The following is a 12359-nucleotide window of genomic DNA, read 5'->3' as shown; positions in this document are numbered from 1 at the left end:
ACGCACGCACGCACGCACGCACGCACGCACGCACGCACGCACGCACGCACGCACGCACGCACGCACGCACGCACGCACGCACGCACGCACGCACGCACGCACGCACGCACGCACGCACGCACGCACGCACGCACGCACGCACGCACGCACGCACGCACGCACGCACGCACGCACACACACACACACACACACACACACACACACACACACACAGCAGGGGAGAGAGACATGGATGGTGGTTTGAAAGGGGAAGCTGGTCATGGGCCAAACAAACCCCTAGCCACAGACCATTGATCAGATTGAGGTGGCTTGACTCAGTGTATTAACCTCAAAGATGGATCATAGAGTGCATTTCTGTAAAGTCAACTAAATTATAGTAATATTCAGAGGACACCGGCAAGTTGATTTGCTGTTGATTTCCCAACCAGGTTAGTGAAGTCATACTTTTTGGATTAGTTTGTTCAAAACACTGTTTGTACATTTCATGTAGACAAAAACAATCCTTCAGGTATGGAGCAACAAGCCAAACATCTTTCTAACTTTATTTAATGTCAATTATTTTTCCATAACCGGGAAAATAAAACAAAACACTTGAACAAATCTTTAGGAAATGCTTTCCATGAAGCTTGTTTGTTCAAAGGGGTTTGCTATTAGGGGTAATTACTTTCTCCATACTTGGTGACCTCCATAACTGCAGTTATAAAGAGTTTGGAGTGACATTTGTGGTCTTGTCGGGGCAGGAGAAGGTGTTGAAAACAATTAGTACCTCTCATTGGAAGATTAACTCTGACCGAACTAGCCTTTATTGACCTTTTCAGGAGATGGATAACCTGGGGCTCCAATGGCTGAACATGAATCTGGAGGACAGACTCGAGAAGAGCACAGGAACAAGGTCAGGAATTAGGTCAGAGAATGTTGTCACAAGAAATAGAGATGCTGTCACGTTCCTGACCTGTTTTCTCTTGTTTTTGTATGTGTTTAGTTGGTCAGGGCGTGAGTTGGGGTGGGCATTCTATGTATTGTGTTTCTATGTTGGGTTTAATGTGTTGCCTGATATGGTTCTCAATTAGAGGCAGGTGTTTGACGTTTCCTCTGATTGAGAACCATATTAAGGTAGGCTGTTCTCACTGTTTGTTTGTGGGTGATTGTCTTCCGTGTCTGTCGCACCACACGGGACTGTTTCGTTTTCGTTCGTGTATGTAGTCTGTTCCTGTTCGTGCGTTCTTCGTGTTTATGTAAGTTCACATGTTCAGGTCTGTCTACGTCGTTTTGTTGTTTTGTAATTTTCCAAGTGTTTTTCGTGTTCGTCTTCATCTTTAAATAAATCATTATGTATTCAGCACCCGCTGCGTCTTGGTCCACTCTCTCAACGAAAGACGACCGTTACAGAATCACCCACCAACAAAGGATCAAGCAGCGGTGTAACGGGAGAAAGCAACAGCGCACGAAGGAGGAATGGACATGGGAGGATGTTTTGGACGGCAAGGGTTGCTACACATGGGAGGAGATCCTGGCTGGAAAGGATCGCCTCCCATGGGAACAGCTGGAGGCGATTAGGAGAGCAGAGGCAACCGGAGAGAGGAACCGGCGTTATGAGGGTACGCGACTAGCACGGAAGCCTGTGAGTCAAGCCCAAAAATGTCTTGGGGGGGGGGGGGCTACAAGGGAGTGTGGCGAAGTCAGGTAGGAGACCTGCGCCAACTCCCCGAGCTTACCGTGGAGAGCGAGAGTACGGGCAGACACCGTGTTACGCAGTAGAGCGCATGGTGTCTCCTGTATGTGTGCATAGCCCGGTGCGGGTTATTCCACCTCCCCGCACTGGCAGGGCTAGATTGGGCATTGAGCCAGGTGCCATGAAGCCGGCTCAACGCGTCTGGTCTCCAGTGCATCTCCTCGGGCCGGCATACATGGCACCAGCCTTACGCATGGTGTCCCCGGTTCGCCTACACAGCCCAGTGCGGGTTATTCCACCTCCCCGCACTGGTCGGGCTACGGGGAGCATACAACCAGGTAAGGTTGGGCAGGCTCAGTGCTCAAGGGAGCCAGTACGCCTGCATGGTCCGGTATATCCGGCGCCACCTCCCCGCCCCAGCCCAGTACCACCAGTGCCTACACCACGCACCAGGCTTCCTGTGCGTCTCCAGAGCCCTGTTCCTCCTCCACGCACTAGCCCTGTGGTGCGTGTCTCCAGCCCATTACCACCAGTGCCGGCACCACGCACCAAGCCTCCTGTGCGTCTCCAGAGCCCTGTTCCTCCTCCACGCACTAGCCCTATGGTGCGTGTTTCCAGCCCATTACCACCAGTGCCTACACCACGCACCAAGCCTCCTGTGCGCCTCCAGAGTCCTGTGCGTCCTGTTGCTGCTCCCCGCACTAGCCTGAAGGTGCGTGTCCTTAGCCCGGTACCTCCAGTTCCGGCACCACGCACCAGGCCTACAGTGCGTCTCAGCCGGCCAGAGTCTGCCGTCTGCCCAGCGGCGCCTGAACTGCCCGTCTGCCCAGCGGCGCCTGAACTGCCCGTCTGCCCAACGCCGCCTGAACTGCCCGTATGCCCAACGGCGCCTGAACTGTCCGTCTGCCCAACGCCGTCTGAACTGTCCGTCTGCCAAGCGCCGCATGAACTGCCCGTCTGTACTGAGCCTTCAAAGCCGCCCGTCTGTACTGAGCCTTCAAAGCCGCCCGCCAGACAGGAGCCGCTAGAGCCTTCCGCCAGACAGGAGCAGCCAGAGCCTTCCGCCAGACAGGAGCAGCCAGAGCCTTCCGCCAGACAGGAGCAGCCAGAGCCTTCCGCCAGACAGGAGCAGCCAGAGCCTTCCGCCAGACAGGAGCAGCCAGAGCCGTCCGCCAGACAGGATCAGCCAGAGCCGTCCGCCAGACAGGATCAGCCAGAGCCGTCCGCCAGACAGGATCAGCCAGAGCCGTCCGCCAGACAGGAGCAGCCAGAGCCGTCCGCCAGCCAGGATCAGCCAGAGCCGTCAGCCAGACAGGACCAGCCAGAGCCGTCAGCCAGCCATGACCAGCCAGAGCCGTCAGCCAGCCATGACCAGCCAGAGCCGTCAGCCAGCCATGACCAGCCAGAGCCGTCAGCCAGCCATGACCAGCCCGAGCCGTCAGCCAGCCATGACCAGCCAGAGCCGTCAGCCAGCCATGACCAGCCAGAGCCGTCAGCCAGCCATGACCAGCCAGAGCCGTCAGCCAGCCATGACCAGCCAGAGCCGTCAGCCAGCCATGACCAGCCAGAGCCGTCAGCCAGTCCGGTGTTGCCCCTCAGTCCGGTGTTGCCCCTCATTCCGGTATTGCCCCTCATTCCGGTATTGCCCCTCATTCCGGTGGGGTTAATTTGGAGGGTGGTCATTGGGAGGAGGCTACAAAAGCGGGGATTGACTATGGTGGGATGGGGACCACGCCCAGAGCCTGAGCCGCCACCGTGGACAGATGCCCACCCAGACCCTCCCCTAGACTTTTGGTGGTGCGCCCGGAGTTCGCACCTTGAGGGGGGGGTTATGTCACGTTCCTGACCTGTTTTCTCTTGTTTTTGTATGTGTTTAGTTGGTCAGGGCGTGAGTTGGGGTGGGCATTCTATGTATTGTGTTTCTATGTTGGGGTTAATGTGTTGCCTGATATGGTTCTCAATTAGAGGCAGGTGTTTGACGTTTCCTCTGATTGAGAACCATATTAAGGTAGGCTGTTCTCACTGTTTGTTTGTGGGTGATTGTCTTCCGTGTCTGTGTCTGTCGCACCACACGGGACTGTTTCGTTTTCGTTCGTGTATGTAGTCTGTTCCTGTTCGTGCGTTCTTCGTGTTTATGTAAGTTCACATGTTCAGGTCTGTCTACGTCGTTTTGTTGTTTTGTAATTTTCCAAGTGTTTTTCGTGTTCGTCTTCGGCTTTAAATAAATCATTATGTATTCAGCACCCGCTACGTCTTGGTCCACTCACTCAACGAAAGACGACTGTTAGAGATGCAGGGACCGGATATTAGCCATATAATCAAGTGAAAATATTACAGTTTGTCAAAATAAACTTTAATTGACTAAATGTGTTTGTCAGCTTTTTGGTTAGGCATACGCAATCTGTGCTCTACCCTGGACTGTATGTGCCCCTGTTTCATATGCAAGACCTCACCTCCCAGAGATGGCCATCACAGGGACCAGTCTATGTGATATCGTAACTGTGCTGAGGCCATCTCCTCCATCTCAGGTCACCTCCGCTGTATGTGTTGATGCTAGACTGTTTTCTGCCTTGTTTAAAGAGGGTTCTCTCTCTCTGTGTGTGTGTGTGTGTGTGTGTGTGTCCCACAAGACAGCAGGCGTCTCTTTCCCCCAGCACACACTTTGGGAGGCTGATCCGAGGGACCTCCCGTCCACCCTCATGTTTGGGAAGATTTAGTAAGAATAGGAAGGAGAGAAAATGCTATTTCTAGCCAGGATGTCATATTACAGCTCCCCTGCACATGAAGCCTAGTCCTGTAATGAAGCCTAGACCTGTAATCCTGCAACAAAATACCTAATGAAAAACATGTTGCAGCCAGGTTTGGACCTACCTTCACGCCAGCATGAGGCTTGGTTTGTTCAAATCATTTTAGAAGTTCAGAAAGAAACTTAAGTTAAGTTAATCACACATCCAACAGAAAACCTCTTAGCAGACTTCTCCTGACAGAGACTCATGCACAGTATAATACAGGGCCTATTAAAGTCCAGCTAATTGATAAGATGAAAACCAATACTTCCCATTTCTACCACCACACTCATGACATCTCTCTGTAGTTTCACAACTGAAGTATTTGTTCTAGAAAAAGAGTTGTTTCGTCTTATGGGAGAAAACACTAAAAACAGTGCTGTCAATACCTTATAAAAGTAGGCACGTTTCCAACTGTGCCTTTGACGATTGGAGCACTCGCCCACTTTGCTATACTTTACATCATCAAAACTACAATTTGAACTAGGCTTTTCATTATTAAAATACACTGGGGGGGAAATTATATCTGACTTGAATTTAGCATGTATGAGCAACATAATTAGAACAAAAACAATAACCGATTAAAGAACAAAAATGGCTACACTGACCTATAAAACTGGCAGTCAACCAAACTTTATACCTTCCTCTCTACTCTTAGGGGAGAGTAAGAGAGTGAATCTGAATCTTAGTGCAACAGCTTCCAACATCTGGACCCTTTGCAACAACATTTCTGGACTAATGGACTAAGACAATGCTGTGCATTTTGGGGCGTGTGTGTGTGCAGGTCTAAGTGCACATGTGAGTGTGTATATGTTCACAACTTCAGGTTGTTCATGTGTAAATGCACCTCCCATTGGAAGATTAACTCTGACTCAACTAGCCTTTATTGACCTTTTCAGGAGATGAATAGCCTGGGGCTCCAATGGCTGAACATGAATCTGGAGGATAGACTCGAGAAGAGCACAGGAACATCTTGTTAATGTGTTGCAGATGCTGCAGCCTGAGCTCCGCTCTACTCTTAGCCTGAGACATGCAGCCAATCTGGCAGACTGAAACCATGTGTCTGCTGCAGATATGTAGGCATAACTTTACTCTGGTAATGGCTCAGGAAACTTCAATCTGTCCAGTGAGACGCAGACCCAGGTTATCTCTGATAGGGGTGTGATGGGGCTAGGCCAGAGCCATGGTGGTATTAGCAGGGTAACTAACATGGCATAGTGGATGAGGATCTGTGTGCAGTAGGTAGCAGAACCGACATGGAGAAGCCCACGCTCTTATAAACGGCTAATTCAGCACAATGATGCATAGGTCTACTTGACTATGAGGTCAGATTGATTTAGCCTACAGAGCCAAATTAGAGATACACCTACTTACTGTAGTATCACTAAAACTTAACAGTCGTACAGCTGTAAGTGAATCATGAAATACTTCCTTTAGGGAAATGGGAAATGAGAAATAGAATTGAGTGCACTTTAGAGGGCCATGTTACACTGTTACAGAGAGACATTTATGACTATGTGCTGCAGTAGAGGAAAGCTTCCCCTATCCGTTAGTGGAATTAGGTCCGAGAATGCTGTCACAAGAAATAGAGATGCAGGGACAGGATATTAGCCATATCATCAAGTGAAATGATTACCAAGATAAACTGTCTAGCTGTAGCCTGCTGCAGAACAAGGACAATATAACAAATAATCTCCCATGTTGACTTTGTCTACTTGTACAAGCATTTACTCTATAATGTATCTCTGCTTGACATCTGTACGTCTGAATACAAACACCACTACATCTCTCTGGCTTGCATTGACTAAATGTGTTTGTCAGTTCTTTGGTTAGGCAAACACAATCCGTGTTCTACCCTGGACTGTAGGTGCCCCTGCTCACGGTCCCTAAGGGACTTTCATATGCAAGACCTCACCTCCCAGAGATGGCCATCACAGGGGCCAGTCTATGTGATATCGTAACTGTGCTGAGGCCATCTCCTCCATCTCAGGTCACCTCCGCTGTATGTGTTGATGCTAGACTGTGTTCTGCCTTGTTTAAAGAGGGTTCTGGGTGGGTATTGTCATTATCCTCGTGTGTGTGTGTGTGTGTGTGTGTGTGTGTGTGTGTGTGTGTGTGTGTGCGTGCGTGCGTGCGTGCGTGCGTGCGTGCGTGCGTGCGTGCGTGCGTGCGTGCGTGCGTGCGTAGGCGTCTCTTTCCCCCAGCATACACAGTGGGAGGCTGATCCGGGGGCCTCCTGTTCACCACACTCAAAAAATGTGGGGTTCAACAAGGGTTCTTCTATGAACCTTAGGGTTCCTGGCACTGAAAATGCCCCCCAAAAGGTTCTTCCAAAAAGCCCATATGAGGTGGGGTTCATCGAGGAACCTCCTTAGTTGGTGGGGGTTCTTACAGGAACCTAACTGCCCAACTGAAACATTTGGATTTGAATTTGAAAGGACAGCAGGTGCTGGCACTTAACTGAAAAATATAAAGATCTCCTCAATTTAAGGTAAGGTTTGTTTCTTGTATTATCTAAATTGATATTGTTTTATGATGATACCATCTATCTTTTCATATTGTGCAAATCTTTCTTAAACAGAAAAAGGACACAATTCAATGGATATCAATCAACAGAGAGGTAATAATATGTAGGCCATAAGAATATGTTGAAGGCTAGCTGTTTTGGGTGAAGATGATTGAACTGCTCACTTTTGTGTCTTTGTCTGCAGGTATACAGACAAGGAGGCACACAAAGGTACAGTACCAGTCAAAAGTTTGGACACACCTACTCATTCAAGGGGTTTTTCTTTATTTTTACTATTTTCTAGAATAATAGTGAAGACATCAAACTATGAATAACACATATGGAATCATGTAGTAACCAAAAAAATGTTAAACAAATCAAAATATATTTTAGATTTTAGATTCTTCAAAGTAGCCACCCTTTGCCTTGATGACAGCTCTGCCCACTCTTGGCATTCTCTCAACCAGCTTCACCTGGAATGCTTTTCCAACAGTCTTGAAGGAGTTCCCACATATGCTGAGCACTTGTTGGCTGCTTTTCCTTCACTCTGCAGTCCAACTCATCCCAAACCATCTCAATTGGGTTGAGGTCGGGTGATTGTGGAGGCGAGATCATCTGATGCAGCACTCCATCACTCTCCTTCTTGGTCAAATAGCCCTTACACAGCCTGGATGTGTGTTGGGTCATTATCCTGTTGAAAAACAAATGATAGTCCCACTAAGCACAAAGCAGATAGGATGGCGTATCACTGCAGAATGCTGTGGTAGCCATGCTGGTTAAGTGTGCCTTGAGTTCTAAATAAATCATACAGTGTCACCAGCAAAGCAACTCCACACCATCACACCTCCTCCTCCATGCTTCACGTTGGTAATCACACATACGGAGCTCATCCATTCACCTACTTCGCGTCTCACAAAGACACAGCGGTTGGAAACCAAAAATTGCAAATTTTGACTCATCAGACCAAAGGACAGATTTCCACCGGTCTAATGTCCATTGCTCGTATTTCTTGGCCCAAACAAGTCTCTTCTAACTCTGGCTCTTCCTTTCCTGTGGCGGTCCTCATGAGAGCCAGTTTCATCATAGTGCCTGATGGTTTTTGTGACTGCACTTGAAGAAACTTTCAAAGTTCTTGAAATTTTCCAGATTGACTGATCTTCATGTCTTAAAGTAATGATGGACTCTCGTTTCTCTTTGCTTATTTGAGCTGTTCTTGCCATAATATGGACTTGGTCTTTTACCAAATAGGGCTATCTTCTGTATACCTCCCCTACCTTGTCACAACACAACTGATTGGCTCAAACGTATTAAGAAGGAAAGAAATTCCACAAATTAACAAGGCACACCTGTTAATTGAAATGCATTCCAGGTGACTATCTCATGAAGCTGTTTGAGAGAATGCCAAGAGTGTGCAAAGCTATCACGTTTCAGGAGAAGAACCAGATGCAGACAGTGTCGAAGTAACAAAAGTTTATTACTAGAACAGGGGGCAGGAAAAACGACATGTCAAGGGCAGGCAGAGGTCAATAATCCAGGGTGGTGTGACAAGGTACAGGCCGAATGGTAAAAACCGGGAAAACAAGAAAAAGACAGGAGCAAGTGGAAAACCGCTGATAGGCTTGACAAATAAAACTAACTGGCAACAGACAAACAGAGAACCCAGGTACAAATACACTGGGGATAATGGGGAAGATGGGTGACACATGGAGGGGGGTGTTGACAAGCACAAAGACAGGTGAAACAGATCAGGGTGTGACAAATGCAAAGGGTAGCTATTTTGAAGAATCTTAAATATAAAATATATTTTGAATTGTTTAACACTTTTTTGGTTACTACATGTGTGTTATTTCATAGTTTTGTAGAGTAAAACCCTTGAATGAGTAGGTGTGTCCAAACTTTTGACTGGTACTGTATGTCCATTAGTATTGGTATGTTATGCAGATCACATGTACCATCCTCTTCCCTTAACTCTTCAATGAAAATCACATAGGCCTCTACATTATGGACAAGGTATGTGTATGAAAACCATTATCAAAAGTTTTTTCATTCACATTTACCATAAAAACTAAGGTATGAATACTGTTGTGTTCGTGTTTTGTTAATTATCTGTATAATTACTATTTTTGGATTCATAGACATCACCCTCCCTTCTGCTTTTCCACAAAAATCATAATAAACACTGCCAACTAAAATACACTCATGACATCTCTCTGTAGTTTCACAACTGAAGTATTTGTTCTAGAAAAAGAGTTGTTTAGTCTTATGGGAGAAAACACTAAAAGCAGTGCTGTCAATACCTTATAAAAGTAGGCACGTTTCCAACTGTGCATTTGGCGATTGGAGCACTGGCCCACTTTGCTATACTTACAGCTACAATTTTAACTAGGTATTTTCATTATTAAAATACTGTAACGTCTGCTTCCAACTCACACTCTCAAACACATAGATCCCCTGAACGCAGCTCACTCTCCAGATCCCAATCACCTGAATTCTGATCACCTGTTCACACACCTGTATGCCATTTACACACACTACTTAGCTCAGTTCATTGCATCCCATCATTGTGAGGTATTGTTTGTTTTTGTCCACGGTCTAGGCGGAGTGCTGTTTAGGGCCATACTAGTCCTCCTGTGTATCATAGTTTTTGGCCATTCTCACTAACAGCGTTTTTTTCCCTATTTCCTGCCTGTACTTTAGATCAGATTTCCTGTCATCAACCTCTTGCCTGATCTCCCAGACTATGTTATTAGCCTTTTTCCTTGCCTATACTGTTACCTTTTTGGATTCCCTGTGTATGACCTTCTGCCTGTCCCTGGACCCAGCTACCTGCCTCCTCCTGTGGTCCTTTACTAAATAAACACCTGCTGCACCCTATGCTTGAAACAAGCACTCTGTCTCCCATCATACTCATTACAAATACACTGGGGTAAAATGATATCGGACATGATTTTGGCATGTATGAGCACATAATAAGGCCATAAACAATAACCGATTAAAAAACAAAAATGGCTACACTGACCTATAAAACTGGCAGTCAACCAAACTTTATATCTTCCTCTCTACTCTTAGGGAAGAGGAAGGGGAGTGAATCTGAATCTTAGCGTAACAGCTTACAACATCTGGCAGGGAACCAATGTTCGGCCCTTTGCAACAACATTTCTGGACCAATGGACTAAGACAATGTTGTGCATTTTGGGGCGTGTGCGTGTGTTATGTTCACAACTTCAGGTTGTTCATGTGTAAATGTGACTGCTCATGCATGTGTATATGAGTAAAGTCTAAGTAACTCAGCACCGGGTTGACACTTCAAATGTGGAGAATGGAGCTTGTGCCTGTCCTGTAAAAATAATCTTTCCAATCCAAGCTTACTCCAGTTTCTGTTGGACTCTTGGGATATCGTATCAAAGTTCGGTACCCCCATCTTGAGAGGTGTGTGGATGTTAGGGTGAAAGGCAACGCTATGGAAACAATTACCAAGTAAGCTTTAAAGCACCTGACATTTTACAGCTTGTCACGCTAGTTACGGTGTATGGGGCTTTAGGTTCAACTGCACCCCCAACTCTCAGCCCCAGCTCTCAGCCCTAACCCTCAGCCGGAGGTAAGCCCCAGCTCTCAGCCATCTAGGAGAAGCATGGTTGTCAGTTGTGACATTCTAAAAGTATAGCGGGGTAAAGAAGATAAATGAACAAGGGGACTGGGGGAGAGTCCCACGGTGTCTGAGCTGTGACAGACCTTCCTCTCACTACGAGGACCTATACTTTGTGTGACACCACTGCTTTCCATCAACCACTAGCATGAGAGCTTGACAATTATGGAAACAAATCCAGACCAAGTACCAGAAGAAAACCTCTTAAATCACATGGCTTTGAATGTGGAGTTCTGATCTTTTCCTGGTTGTAGCTAATGAAGAGAAATGTATTTCAGATGTTTGTAGCTGTCACTTTAAGAAGAACACCGTTCCAGCTCTCATCACACCAAAATGGGTTTAATGATGTCATAGAGAAAGAATAATATTTCCTGTGTGAGGGAAGAAATTGAGGCTTGTGGGTTTGTTTTCTTTCCCTGCTTGAAAACACATTGTGGTTTTATTGAAATGACCTGTCAGTGGGGGTGTGCGGGCATATACTGTACAACGATACGACAGGCCCACTCAGTACAACCAGGCCTACTAACCAGTTTGCCCATGCTTTAAACACTGTGAATAAATGTTTTGATACTTATTATTTGGTGAGGTAAGCCATATTGGGTGGTGTGGATACAGGAAGAAACCTGTAAAACGTCACGCTAATAACTGCTTCAACATATGAGGTGACCGTTCCATGTACAAGTAGAGCAGAGATTTATGCCTGTTGTGGCTCGGTCCATAAAAATAGTTTATTTTTCTGTTTGATCCACTGGCATCCCTGTTTACAAGTGGGGTCTGCCAGGTGAGAGCCTCCAGCTACTGATGTAAATGAGTAATGAACTCACTAGACTGAGACCAGCATGTGACTTCAGCTCTGGTGCTGAGTTTTGGAATGTGTTGTGATGGAGTAAACAGCATTCCAAAGCAAAACAGAGAGGGAAAAGGCCTCAAAAGACCCTCTGCACTCCTTCACCCCCCGAAGGAGTGCAGAGGTAGTGAAAGTGGATTGGTAGGTCAGTTAGGGTTAAATTCTATAGCCTACCTGGGTTTTATTACAACCTATTCCAATAACTCATTTTACGATGCAGCAGTGTTCGCGATATGTATGCAGATAACAATGGACAACATCATTGACCAAGATCATTTGGAGGATGAGGAGGAATCAGCAATTCCATAACTCTTCACTGCTCACTGGTCTCACCTGTTTTTTCACCACGGTCTCCCTTCTCACCCTTCAGTCCTCTGTCTCCTTTGTCACCTTGGAAACGAAAGACAGACAACAAAATATTGTGTTACGCTCAGTGGCAGAATAAGAAGTAACACAGATTAATATATAACATCATGTAAGTACAAAATTAAACTGAACACAAGTGATTCACTTGAAGAAGAACAGTATTACGTGTATGTCCCTACAGAACCTTCCAGCATGCTACTTCTCTGAGCGGTGCCCTCTCCGTCTGTCATGGTTGACTCTGTCATTGTTGACTTTATGTGGGTGGGCAGGGATTAGACTTAAAGATGGGCTATGGTTTGAGGTTTCCAAATTGCCTTACTGGAATACTTGGGAGACATGAGAGGGTCTTTTTGCTCTTGGTTGGGGGAACATAAAGTAGCTCTAAAATAGCCCCCCTCGCCCTGAGATGAACGCCAGATATACCAACCTCAGGTCTGATATTAAACATTATCCCTCAGCTCAATTTCCCTTTGGATAACTTATTATCTTGTTAACCTGAATTGAAGCCTCACAAACTAAATGTAATTACCTTGTCA

The 12359-nt window shown here is 46.5% G+C and overlaps 1 protein-coding gene across 1 annotated transcript in view; it reads right to left on the bottom strand.

Annotated features, from left to right (window-relative positions):
- Positions 1-12359, bottom strand: part of LOC120019552 (scavenger receptor class A member 5-like) — a 46402-nt gene that overhangs the window by 5464 nt on the left and 28579 nt on the right. The window contains exon 6 of the mRNA XM_038962852.1: positions 11791-11847. Coding sequence (XP_038818780.1) covers positions 11791-11847 — 57 coding nt within the window. The remainder of the gene's footprint in view (positions 1-11790; positions 11848-12359) is intronic.

Source organism: Salvelinus namaycush, chromosome 24, assembly GCF_016432855.1.
Source record: "Salvelinus namaycush isolate Seneca chromosome 24, SaNama_1.0, whole genome shotgun sequence".
In the NCBI taxonomy this organism is placed as follows: Eukaryota; Metazoa; Chordata; class Actinopteri; order Salmoniformes; family Salmonidae; genus Salvelinus; species Salvelinus namaycush.
The sequence above is the reverse complement of the archived record's forward strand: the minus strand, read 5'-3'. Positions and strand labels throughout refer to the sequence as shown.